Here is a 13,190-nt window from a genome sequence, read left to right as displayed (position 1 = left end):
AAGGATATGTTCTCCATGATCGTGAATTGAAGACCAGCCCATGACCCAGCTGGAGAAAAAAAAAAAAGGACCCTATTCCAAAACCTATTTAAAAACAGTCAGGAGGGGCGCCTGGGTGGCGCAGTCGGTTAAGCGTCCGACTTCAGCCAGGTCACGATCTCGCGGTACATGAGTTCGAGCCCCGCGTCGGGCTCTGGGCTGATGGCTCAGAGCCTGGAGCCTGTTTCCGATTCTGTGTCTCCCTCTCTCTCTGCCCCTCCCCCGTTCATGCTCTGTCTCTCTCCCAAAAATAAATAAACGTTGAAAAAAAAAAATTTAAAAAACAGTCAGGACCCCCTAGGGGCACAGATTTCTTTCTGGGCAATTACAAGATGGGGAGATAAATGTCTTCTTTTGAAAGCCAAGGAGAATTATAATTCACTGACTTGGCCTAGAGAAAGTAGGTTCATCAAGAGAGATCTTCTATCTTTGGGGGCTACCAAGCCTCTTTTATTTATTTACTTTCTTTATTTTAAGAATAGTATAGAAATTAGCTGTGAGATAGTTCAGAGGAAATAAGACTTGATTAATAATCCATAATTCACAAGTCATTTTTTTTAATGTTTATTTTTGAGAGAGCGTGAATGGGAGAGGGGCAGAGAGAGAGAGAATACCAAGCAGGCTCCATGCCACCAGCACAGAGTCCAACACGGGGCCCATTCTCACAAACTGTGAGATCATGACCTAAGCCAAAATCAAGAGTCAGATGCTCAACGGACTGGGCTACCCAGGCACCCAAGCTCCTTCTTTTAAAATAATGTCTTTCCCCGGCAACCAGAAGAGAGTATCTTTACTCTGTAGTGCAAACTGTGTAATGGAAAAACACTTGAGAAATCTTTTCCTCAGGTAACTGAGGGAATACTGCCAGGCACAGTTCATATTTATAAAGGCCTTGGCAAACACATTGCTCTAAGATTTTTTAGCAAAAGTTATAATATTCTGTACTTCCTTAATTCTGAGTATTAGGGCACTATTGATTTAAATCCTTTCAGGAAAAATATAAAAACACTCCTTTAAATATACATATCCATTGTGAAGTATATTGATGTCTATAACTTACTTTGAAATGAATTTTTAAAAATTGATGAATAGGGGTGCCTGGGTAAATCAGTTGGTTGAGCATCTGACTTTTGATTTTGGCTTAGGTCGTGATTTCAGGGTGTGAGATTGAGCCCTGCCTTGGGCTCCATGCTGAGTATGGGGCCTGCTTAAGATATTCTCTCTCTCTCTCTCTCTCTCTCTCTCTCTCTCTCTCTCTCTGCCTCTCTCCCCCACTGATACTCTCTCTAAATAAATAAAAATACACTTTAAAAAATTAAATTGGAGCACGTGGGTAGTTCAGTCAGTTAAGCTACTGCTCAGGTCATGATCTCACGATTTGAGCCCCAAATCGGGCCCCATGCTGGCAATGTGAGCCTGCTTTGAAAATAATTTTCAAAGTTGATGAACAGATAATGGATATGTGATAAAGAAAATACAGCAAAATATTGATTGTGGAATCTAAGTGGCATGCATATGAATGTCTACTGTATAATTCACCTTTTCTGTATTTTTTTTAAGTTTGAGAGAGAACGTGTGCACACATGCACGCATGAGTGGGGGAGGGGCAGAGAGAGAGAATCCCAAGCAGGCTTCCCCCAACAAGGGGCTCAATCTCACAGTTGTGAGATCATGACCTGAGCTGAAATCCAGAGTAGGACACATAACCAACTGAGCCACCCAGATGCCCTTGTAAATTTTCATATTTAAAGAATGTTAAAATGTTAAACAACTTGCATGATGGAACTAGGGAAATGGATCAAATTATAATTTATCATAATTTTGAGGCATAACCTTGAAAATTTGGTAGAAAACCTTGTCTACTCTTGGTTGCATTATTTTCTTTTTACTTTTTTCTTTGGTTACATTATTTTCTGCAAGGGTCCTCCACTGTGTACATGACTCTCTTTGAGTAGCCACTAACCATATGTTACAATACATTGTAGACCTCAAATATTTATTTAAATGAATAAAAGGACAGTAATGGAAGTATAACAGATTGGGCTGGATTACTACTGACTCCAGGAAAATCTTTGAGAAAAAAATTTAACCCATTCATAAAACAACATATCTCCTTGATATTTGCTGCTTTCTCCTTCAACTGAGGAGAAAATGTCTGTTAAGATTTTATTATAGTTGTTTTATATAAACATGTATACATGATTATATGATTATATAGCTAGCATCATATATATATGTTTATATATAATCATATATATGTGATGCTATATAATCATATATATAAACACTATGTAACAGCCTGGGAAAATGTTTCTGATTTCATGTGGAGCAAGAAAAGCTTAAATTATCACAAGTTTTCGGGGCAACTGGGCGGCTCATGCTCTCTTTCTCTCTCTCTCTCTCTCAAAATAAATAAACTTTTAAAAATTATTACACGTTTCCTATCCTGATAATTGAAACCATACGTAAAAGCACAAATGAAAGGGGAATGCAATGGAAAAACGTCAGATGAAATTGGGTTGTGTGGTAAGAGGATGCGTAGGGCTAACTTCTGTTTTCCCTTTTAGCCTCTCTAGAATTTTCTATGATATGGTTATGGTTACTTCAGTAATTAAAGTACTAAGTCTGAATTTTTAAGAGCAAGCCCGTGTCTCCACGCAGCTGACTGCCGGCTTTTCTTTCCAGGGCAGCCAACACAGTGCACAGAACAGCTTCCACCCCGCCCTCGCTCCTGTCATCGCCAGCCTGCAAAGCCTGGTCGGCACAAAAAGAGCTACAGACCCTTCCCCCAAAAGTTCAGGTATTACTTGGACACACCTCGAGGAAAGACATCCCACTGCCCAACTTTTTAATATTAATATTTTTTAAAAAACAATCTCTTTGGGGCACCCAGGTGGCTTAGTCAGCTGGGCGGCCGACTTCGGCTCAGGTCATGATCTCATGGTTCATGGGTTCGAGCCCCGCATCGGGCTCTGAATCTGTGACTTTCCCTCTCTCTCTGTCCCCTTCCCAGCTCATGCTCTGTCTCTCAAAAAATAAATAAACGTTTAAAAAAAAAATTTTTTTTTAAACAATCTCTTCACCTTCCTTCAGTTAAGATACTAAGTTTAAATCTTTGAACGTGTGCACATAAGCCCCAGCCTTTATGAAAAGCCCGTTCTAAAGAAAGTAAATCCATAGAGATTCATTTTGGGAATTTTGCCTTAAATTTTACACAAATCACGTGGTAGGAAAGCGGAAATCTAAAGTGCTTCATAAAGTGGGGGGCCTGGCTGGCTCAGTCGGAGGAGCACGCGACTCTTGATCTCGGGGTTGTGAGTTCAAATCCCACATTGGGTGTAGGCACTTCATAAAGTAAAACCATTTCCAAAGAGAAAAATTTGAAATTACAGGTCACTTGAGGAAAGTTACACATGCATATGCCATTGCAAGCAGAGCAGAGCAGGGCGTCTTTTTAAGTCTTTCCTTGAGTAGAGGGTTATCTTTGATTAAGGCAGAAAAATGTACAGTAAAACACTAATAGCTCACCCCCCTCAAGCCGTTTAATCACCATATTCCAGGCAGCTGCTCGTACAGCCCATCAGCTTTTGTCAGACCAAATGATGATGACCACATCCATGTCAAACAGAGGGCTTCTTCAAAGTAGCCCCTAATCAATAGTTGCCATTTTGGATTTGGGGAAAGTATGTCATGCCATTAGCTCCAGTATTCTCTCTTGAAAGGCCTAGAAAATGACACCATTTTTATGGGATAATATGAAATACTATGTTGTCTCTTAATTTTAAAAAGTTAATTGTGTTGCTTTTTTATTTATAGGCACAGACACAGGACCAAGGACCGTTGAAATAATCAGGGTAAGTCAATTTTGCTATTTTTCTGATCTTTGTTGATTTGCATAAAATGTATTTTCTCCTTATAATATAATTTGTTGGATTGTTAGTGTCCTCTTTTAAGTTTCACTGAAGTAATCAAATGGTCTATCTTTCATAAATAGAAAAATCAGTAAAGCCGCATCATTCACGGACCACTGTGAATCTTTGGGTACATCCCATCCACTATGTTTTGTGCATGTGTTTAAGTTTTACAAAACAACAACAACAACAAAATGGTATCATATGGATATACTCTTGAGGCTTATCTTTTTCACTTTTATATTTTGAGAGAGAGAAAGCCAGCAGGGGAGGGGCAGAGAGAGAATTTTAAGCGGGCTCCACAACCAGCATGGAGCCCAGTGCAGAGCTCAGTCCCACCACTGTGAGACCATGACCTGAGCTGAAATCAACAGTTGGATGTTCAACCGACTGAGCTACCCAGGCACCCCATTGTCTTTTTCACTTTAAAGCATGAACTTTTAGTCATGCTCGTATTTGTTGACGATTTCTATTGGTTTTACAGTATCCCATCATATCATGTGCTATAATTTTTTCAATCAGCTTCCTCCTACTAAACAATTAGCACATTTCTCAACTTTTGCTCTTTTATAACAACATCTTTGTATTTCTTTTTTGTCCATATCATGAGTGATTTCTTCAGGATTTGTTCCTAAAATGAAATTGGTTTTTGTTTGTTTACAAAAAAAAAATTTTTTTAATCTTTAAGTAATCTCTAACTCAGTGTGGGCTTTGAACTTACAACCCCAAGATCAAGGGTCACGTGCTCTATAGATTGGGCTACCCAGGTACCTCTAGAAATGAAATTGCTGAGTCAAGAGCCACACTTGTTATTTAAAGACTTTTATACATGTTACTAAATTCCCTTCCCCAAAAGATTGTGTAATATGTATTTAAGTTCATAAAATTGTCATATCCTGATGTTCAAACTCCTGTGTGATATCCAGAATATTGGAAAGTACTTTCACTTTGATCACTTTTAAACATTAAATTTGGGGACACCTGAGTGGCTCATTCAGCTCAGCCCAACTCTTGATTTTGGCTCAGGTCATGATCTCATGGTAGTGAGATCAAGCCTCACACTGGGCTCGCACTGGGCATAAGGCTGCTTAGGATTCTCCCTCTCTTTCTCTCTCTCTGCCCCTCCCTTGCTCGCATGCACGTTCCCTCTATCTCTCTCTCTAAACATTACATTTGGGATTCAAGAAGTATGACCTTGCTATAACCATGGTTCAACTGCAGTGAAGAGATATCCAGCATAGCTTAGCTCTCTGGAGTCAATCATAGCTGTGTTTGAAGGCATTCTACCGTTTATTAGCTCTATAACCTTTGGCAAGTTACTGACTTCAGGTTTTCTTATCTGTAAACTGGGGATGATAACACCTCACAAAGTAAATCTTGTGTGGATTAAATGCGGTCATGCAAATGGTGTGCCTGGCATTGTACCTAGTATATCATAAATGTCCAGGAAGTGACATCCATTATTAGTGATTACAACTTAAGCTAAATCTGTTTTATTTGTTCCTAGTGTCTTTCCACCAGAGTGGCAACTCAGATGTTCCTATGGGACATAGGGACATATGGACATAACTTTCCTATGGGAAAGTTAAATCTACCAACATATACAATAAATTATGTCCATAAATTATGGACAAATTAAGGAAGCATTATGATGGATTCGAACAAAGCCAAGTTATTCCATAAATTTCTCCTCATTGCAAGATTTATAAAATATCAATTTTATGCTTCCTTAGTTGTTTCAGCCAGTTGTTGTTTTTTACAGGCTTTTATAAAACGGCCTGCTCCTACCAACTGTATTCTCCCACAAATGGTCCAAGCAGAAACTTTGCGATGAAATGCATCTTGCCATTTTGCATGCAGGGCTTTACTATTGATGCATTCAGGAAATAAAAGCTAGACACAAACGTGCTGGAAAACAGGGTATAAATTACCTGTGACTAGAGAGGTCAGCATCACCATTCTTCTTTTATAGACATGATGTGGCAGCATTCGTAGTGTTATTAATAATAAAGAATGAGTCCTCACACTTATGTGACATGAGTTTTTTTGTTTTTTGTTTTTTTAAGTTTATTTAGAGAGGGAAAGAGAGAGCACATGCAGGGGAGCGGCAGAGAGAGAATCCCAAGCACGGTCTGTGTTGTCAGCACAGAGCCCAACATGGGGCTGGATCTCATGAATCAGATGATCATGACCTGAGCTGAGATCAAGAGTCTGACACTGACAGGACTGAGCCACCCAGGTGCCCCCGTGACATGAGTTTTTAAAGTTCTTTCAGGGGCACCTGGGTGGCTTAGTCGGGTAAGCATCGGACTCTTGATCTCGACTCAGGTCATGATCTCAAAGTTAGTGAAAATGAGCCCTACATCAAGTCGGGCTTTGCACTGACAGTGTAGAGCTGGCCTGAGATTCTCTCTCTCACTCTCACTCTCTGTCCTTCCCCCACTCACATGGCTGCTCGTGCATGCACTCTCTCTCAAAATTAAAAAAAAAAAAATTTAAATAAAGTTCTTTCATACATGGTTTTTCTTGTTGTTCTTTTCCCTTTTTCCAACTTTATGAGGTAAAATTGAAGCTCACTAAATGGTATATATTTTTAAATGATCAATTAAAACTGTAGAAACCCTGCTACCATATAGGTCCCTTTTCCACAACCATACCACTAACATTTATGCCATAGATGTCATATGTTTACATTTAGATGAATTGAGAACCCCACCAAACAATGTTATAATTTTTACTTTCAACTGTTCTACATATTTTAAAGCCCTTAAAAAAATTGGTCTCATAGAAAATGGTTCTTTGCAGACTAATTTAGGATTTTACCCTGGATCTCATAAACGTTACGCTGTACAGACTCTGAAGAGTGTTGATATTTATGCTTTAGCAGACGATCAACCCATTCCAGCTCAGAATGTGAGTGACGGTTGACATCCCAGTTCGGTTCCGTGTCGGTCTGTCCTGCACGTGTGAAGCTTAGAATGGAGCCTGAGAAGTCTGTGTGATCCCTCTTATTGGATTAGATCCCTCTCTCAGGCTCTCTCTACTCTAGTTTTCTTCCCTTATTCTCCAGCCACCAGGCGCTCCCTTGCCTGGTTTCTCTGGCTCTGGTGGCCAGAAGAGGTAAAATGGGGCAAGATAGGTTTTAATATCAGAGAGAGTGACTCCACCTTTACAGCTCCTTGACTGGGGCTCACCCTCAGGACCAAGCTGCCAGGAAAACAGCTGAGAAATCCACCCCTTACGTTTTTTCTCCAAGTTTTGGCCCTCCACCACAATTTGTTTGAGTTTCTTTACTTTTCAGAAACCTCAGGTAGTTGTTTCCGTGTTTGATAGAGTTGTTCACTGTAATGAGTCAGCAGGAGAGGGATGCCACGGCCGTGCAACGCGACCAGGCTGAAACTGGAACTCATCATTCATTCTTTGAGTGATTTTTAAAATAGTAACCCTGTGCAGCAAATATGGGGAACGCCTGGACTGCAGCCAGGATCCCTTCACCGGGGTCCGCGTGAACCAGGCTGCCTCACCCAGTGATCCTAGCGAACACTTTCAGTCACATCTTACTTCTCTCCGCAAATTCGGCTGTCCCTGCAGCGGGTGTCCTCTCAGATCCTTTATTGTGATGCAGCCGTGCGGCTCTTTGAGAGCCAAGTGTGTTTGTTCACACCCAGAAGAGCATGATATGTGTGGCAGTTTAATCATAAACACCATATGAGATCATACTTGCCAAGTCTGCATCAAAATTGGCCACTAAACTGAGCAGTAACATAGGGTTGTTTTGTATTTTTTTGTTGTTTGTGCTCCTACCGTTGCCTTTTACCGAGCCTTTTCTGTAGGCCAAGACTGCACTATATCATCTCCTGTAATCCTCAAACCAACATATAAAGACAGAAGCTCTAAGAGCTTAAGGAACTGCATTGAGATCCCTCCCCCCAAGCTAAGTAAGTGCTAGAACTGAAACACAGGTGTTTCGGACTCCAAAGGCACTGCGTTTAACTCCTGTGTTTCCCTGGCCTCCTGCAGCACGGACGGATTTTGTGCAACAGCTATCTGGGGGCAACCAGGTTGTGGGGTTTTCTTATTAAATATAGGAACATGGTGTTGTCCTTCTTTTTTAGGAGCTCAGCGATGCCCTTGGAATCAGTATTGCTGGAGGAAAAGGAAGTCCCTTAGGAGATATCCCAATATTTATTGCCATGATTCAGGCCAGTGGTGTGGCTGCACGTACACAGAAGCTTAAGGTAAACAAAAGGGGAATGGTGAAGTGCTAACAGCATGTGGTAGGAGACGAAGGTGCAGCCATGGGCACTTTGTTTAAAGTTGGAATTCCAACAGAGACCCACACGGAGGGCAAAATGCATTGGAGAAAGTTTACACCTAAAATTCATTAAGCCCCTGGGCATATAAAAATATTATTGTTCGTATCAAAGCTTCTTGATGAAAGAAGAAATCGCAGCCCTTTTTCAGAGCCTCCGATACCATTTTTAGCACTCCATTCCACCCAAAATTAATTTTCCCCTGCGAGAGATTTGACCTGAGAATCGTCCTTCAACCAGAATTAATGCTCTTATGTTCCCCCCCCCCCATTGCCCCTCCATCTTAACTTAGGTAGAAAAATAAAAGAGAAAATATCTGGCCTCCTCATTAGAGCTTTACTGAACAGTTAATTTGTACACCCCACTATTACTGGTGAGTGGACGTATACAACACCACCATTGCCAAAATACAAAAGTGGCCTGCCGTGCCTTCTCAGGATCAAATCTGGCCCCCTTCTTGTTTCTCTGATTGGTCTGTATTTGGGGAAAGCCATAAAAATTCCTCATGTTTCTGGAACATGCATACACAGTAGAAACACGGAACCTTCACAATAGCCACAAATGGGAAATATGACTTACAAAGAATTTTAAGCATTCTTCTCAAATTTAATTTTTCTTAATGATAGTGATTTTCTTCCACTTTTGTACTTCCAGGTTGGAGATCGGATTGTCAGCATTAATGGGCAACCTTTGGATGGGCTGTCTCACGCGGATGTGGTTAATCTGCTGAAGAACGCCTACGGGCGCATTATCCTGCAGGTATTGCGATCAATGGAGCACGCAGCTGCACGAGGCAGATAAGTGGCGTGCAAAAAAAGATTGAGCGTCACTGGCAGTAGGCATCACCGCCCAGCAGGGTGCTTGCTGATGTGAATTATGAAGGTTGAGAGCAAGAAATTATTATTTTTATTCAGAAATTCTTTAATGTCACCCATACAGGCAGTGAGCATGATTATATGAAAGCATAACAAGGGGAGAAAAATTACTCTTTGCTTCACATGATAAATCAACAAGGCTTTTAGCTTCCAGCGTTCTTTTGTAAATCAAAGTTTGTGAGGAATGGGAAATGATTTCTTTTCTTATGCCCAAAAACTGTTACCCAACTGCCCAAGCACTGTTTCCTCCACTCCTTTCTTAAAGGAAAGAAAAAATACAATGCTCTTTTTCCCTTAGCATAAATGATTGCCAACACGGTTAAATTCCCACTGTATGGTTGTCATCAACTAAGGCAGACAATTATTTATCAACTGTGGTCCCCCAGAGTCCCGTCCAGATGCACAAAGAAATATACCAGGAAGTAAGAAAGAGGTATGCTGTTAATTACCTCTCCTATTTCAGCACCTCACATGTCTCTGAGATTGATATGGTGCACTGAGAGGCAGGATACTGCAGTGAGTTTTGCTAATGAATTTCCCCCAAAACGTATGATTAAAATCACCACACTTCTGTAGGTAGTAGTGAACGGTTTACAGGTAAAAAGAATAAAACCCACCATTTAGCACCTTAGAGAGAGGGCTAGCCAGCCCCTCAGATCATTCTAGCCTTAAAATAATAATTTCAAGGGGTGCCTGGCTGGCTCAGTCGGTTAAGCATCAGACTTCAGCTCAGGTCATGATCTCACAGTTCATGGGTTCAAGCCCCGCATTGGGCTCTGTGCTGACAGCTCAGAGCCTGGAGCCTGCTTTCAATTCTGTGACTTCCTCTCTCTGTGTCCCTCCCCCACTTGCGCTCTCTCTCTCTCTCTCTCTCTCTCTCTCAAAAATAAACATTAAAAAAAAATTTTTTTTTTAATAATTTCAGGGGCTCCTGGCTGGAGTCAGTAGAGCAGGCAACTCTTTTTTTTTTTTAATTTTATTTATTTATTTTTCCAATATATGAAATTTATTGTCAAATTGGTTTCCATACAACACCCAGTGCTCATCCCAAAAGGTGCCCTCCTCAATACCCATCACCCACCCTCCCCTCCCTCCCACCCCCCATCAACGTTCAGTTTGTTCTCAGTTTTTAAGAGTTTCTTATGCTTTGGCTCTCTCCCACTCTAACCTCTTTTTTTTTTTTTTCCTTCCCCTCCCCCATGGGTTTCTGTTAAGTTTCTCAAGATCCACATAAGAGTGAAATCATATGGTATCTGTCTTTCTCTGTATGGCTTATTTCACTTAGCATCACACTCTCCAGTTCCATCCACGTTGCTACAAAAGGCCATATTTCATTCTTTCTCATTGCCATGTAGTATTCCATTGTGTATATAAACCACAATTTCTTTATCCATTCATCAGTTGATGGACATTTAGGCTCTTTCCACAATTTGGCTATTGTTGAGAGTGCTGCTATAAACATTGGGGTACAAGTGCCCCTATGCATCAGTACTCCTGTATCCCTTGGGTAAATTCCTAGCAGTGCTATTGCTGGATCATAGGGTAGATCTATTTTTAATTTTCTGAGGAACCTCCACACTGCTTTCCAGAGCGGCTACACCAATTTGCATTCCCACCAACAGTGCAAGAGGGTTCCCGTTTCTCCACATCCTCTCCAGCATCTATAGTCTCCTGATTTGTTCATTTTGGCCACTCTAACTGGCGTGAGGTGATATCTGAGTGTGGTTTTGATTTGTATTTCCCTGATAAGGAGCGACGTTGGCCTGTTGGCCATCCGGATATCTTCTTTAGAGAAGTGTCTATTCATGTTTTCTGCCCATTTCTTCACTGGGTTATTTGTTTTTCGGGGGTGGACTTTAGTGAGCTCTTTATAGATTTTGGATACTAGCCCTTTGTCTGATATGTCATTTGCAAATATCTTTTCCCATTCCGTTGGTTGCCTTTTAGTTTTGTTGGTTGTTTCCTTTGCTGTGCAGAAGCTTTTTATCTTCATAAGGTCCCAGTAATTCATTTTTGCTTTTAATTCCCTTGCCTTTGGGGATGTGTCGAGTAAGAGATTGTTATGGCTGAGGTCAGAGAGGTCTTTTCCTGCTTTCTCCTCTAGGGTTTTGATGAGAACAGGCAACTCTTGATCTCTGGGTTGTAAGTTCGAGCCCCACGTTGGGTATAGAGATTACTTAAAAATAAAATCTTTAATAACAATTATTGTTGTTTCAAACTGGAAAGCCATTATACTGAGGAGAACAAATTTGTGGTGCTTAACTCTCCCATCTCAGTGGTCTAAATCCAAAGGGCCAAAAAAGATGTTACAAAAGTAAATGAGCTGCAGCATGTAAGCAGGGGATCATCAAAATACTGTCAGTAGGGTGCCTGGGTGACTCAATCGGTTAAGCATCCAACTCTTCATATTGGCTCAGATCACGATCTCATGGTTCATGAGTTTGAGCCCCACGTTGGGCTCTGCGCTGACAGCGCAGAACCCACTTGGGATTCTCTCTCTCTGCCCCTACATGCTTGTGTTCCCCCTCTCTCTTTCTCTCAAAATATAAACATTTTTTTAATACTGTCAGTAGTTTCAAGGGAGTTTATGTGATAGGCAAAATATTACTCAGTGATCTGGGTCCCTGAGTTTCTACTGAACACAAATCAAAACACTATGGGCACTGGCTGTCAAGTGAGCTTGCCCTCTACTCCTTGTCCTCACTTTCAGTGGAAGTTAGGCTGTCGTGTCACATTCCTCCTTCTACCCACCTCCGTCATGGTCAGAGCCTGCACAGTCTTGCTCTTCCTTCGAGTTATGCTGACCCCTAGAGGCCTACAAGTGCAACTCCTCCATCTGAGACTGGGGACCATTCGTCACACAGAACTTTAAAAGGAAGTTATTTCAAGTAATAACTACGTCAAGACAAAAAAAAAGTCTCCCTTAGCAAAACTGGTATTATCGATATTTCCATACATTGACATAATTTGTTCAGCTCTACCTTCTTCACAAAGAAATGAGAAGACGGTGCAAAATTGTAACATTAACTGTAAAAGTAACTTAAATGAAAATGAACACAAGCTCTCCCATGCAGAATTAACACTTCACTCTGCCAAATTACCCCTATTAACACACCTTTGAGGGAGTTCCTCATTTTTCCTATTTCTGTACTTTAAGAAAATGACATTTGCTTTTAAAATGTTCTCTTGCATTAATCACATTAGTTGGTAGTGTTATTTTCTACCATGTGCTATTAAAAGCTTAATGGAATCCTTTGGGATTTTTACAGTTATAATCTACACAGTTATGGGTATGGAACATATGTGCTGCCAAAGGCATTAGACACAAAATCCAGAAAATTCTTATGTCCTGCATCAAATGCCTTACAGTTACATAGTGTACTTGCCTTAATTAAAACAATGTGCATGTAGTACCAGCAATATAGTTATTACAGCTGACTTGGCACTAGGTAACTATTTTTATCATCAGGTGAGCCAGCCCATTGGCAGAAGAGTAGGGAAGGTCAGGTAATTGTGTCTGATGATGTGGAAAAGACTTACTGTTGGTGTATCATGCAAAGCAGTCAGCAACTGCTGGTTGCACAAGAAAGATTAAGGTCAGCAGACTGCAGGGTAGAGAAGGGGAAAGAGTGGAAGAGATGACCAACACTTCTAGAAGCTTCTCTCTACACATAAATTGCTATCTCTGGGTGTAATAAGGAGGTAGACATTTCTGCCCTTAAAGTCTGATGATTTCTTATTATCAGTCATAGATTGGTCAGTGGAGATCGATGTGGCTATGAGGGGTCAATTATATTTGCTTTTGTAGTCTGAGAGCTTGTCTGGTTAAGCTCCTTTGTCTGTAGAATGACCATAAAGCCTTTTTTGGACAAAATCAGATAACACAGACTCTCTGCCAGGAAACATATATGTATCTTTCTTTGAGACCACAGAAGATAAAAAGAGCATATCAGGGACTTTTATCACTTAAGGAACTTGTGAGGCTTCTTCTGGGTCCTTTAAGATATTTTACAAATATTTGAGAGTGTAGCAGAATGGGTGGATTGAGGTAA

General features: G+C 40.8%; 1 protein-coding gene across 2 annotated transcripts in view; it reads left to right on the top strand.

The window, feature by feature from the left end:
- PATJ (PATJ crumbs cell polarity complex component) overlaps window positions 1-13,190 on the top strand; it is a 367,631-nt gene that overhangs the window by 331,938 nt on the left and 22,503 nt on the right. For both annotated transcript variants that reach the window (XM_047870413.1, XM_047870411.1), the window contains exons 39-42: window positions 2,725-2,839; window positions 3,856-3,893; window positions 8,066-8,188; window positions 8,918-9,022. In XM_047870413.1, coding sequence (XP_047726369.1) covers window positions 2,725-2,839; window positions 3,856-3,893; window positions 8,066-8,188; window positions 8,918-9,022 — 381 coding nt within the window. The remainder of the gene's footprint in view (window positions 1-2,724; window positions 2,840-3,855; window positions 3,894-8,065; window positions 8,189-8,917; window positions 9,023-13,190) is intronic.

Source organism: Prionailurus viverrinus, chromosome C1 (genome assembly GCF_022837055.1).
Source record: "Prionailurus viverrinus isolate Anna chromosome C1, UM_Priviv_1.0, whole genome shotgun sequence".
NCBI lineage: Eukaryota > Metazoa > Chordata > Mammalia > Carnivora > Felidae > Prionailurus > Prionailurus viverrinus.
This window is presented reverse-complemented; position numbering and strand designations above follow the sequence as displayed.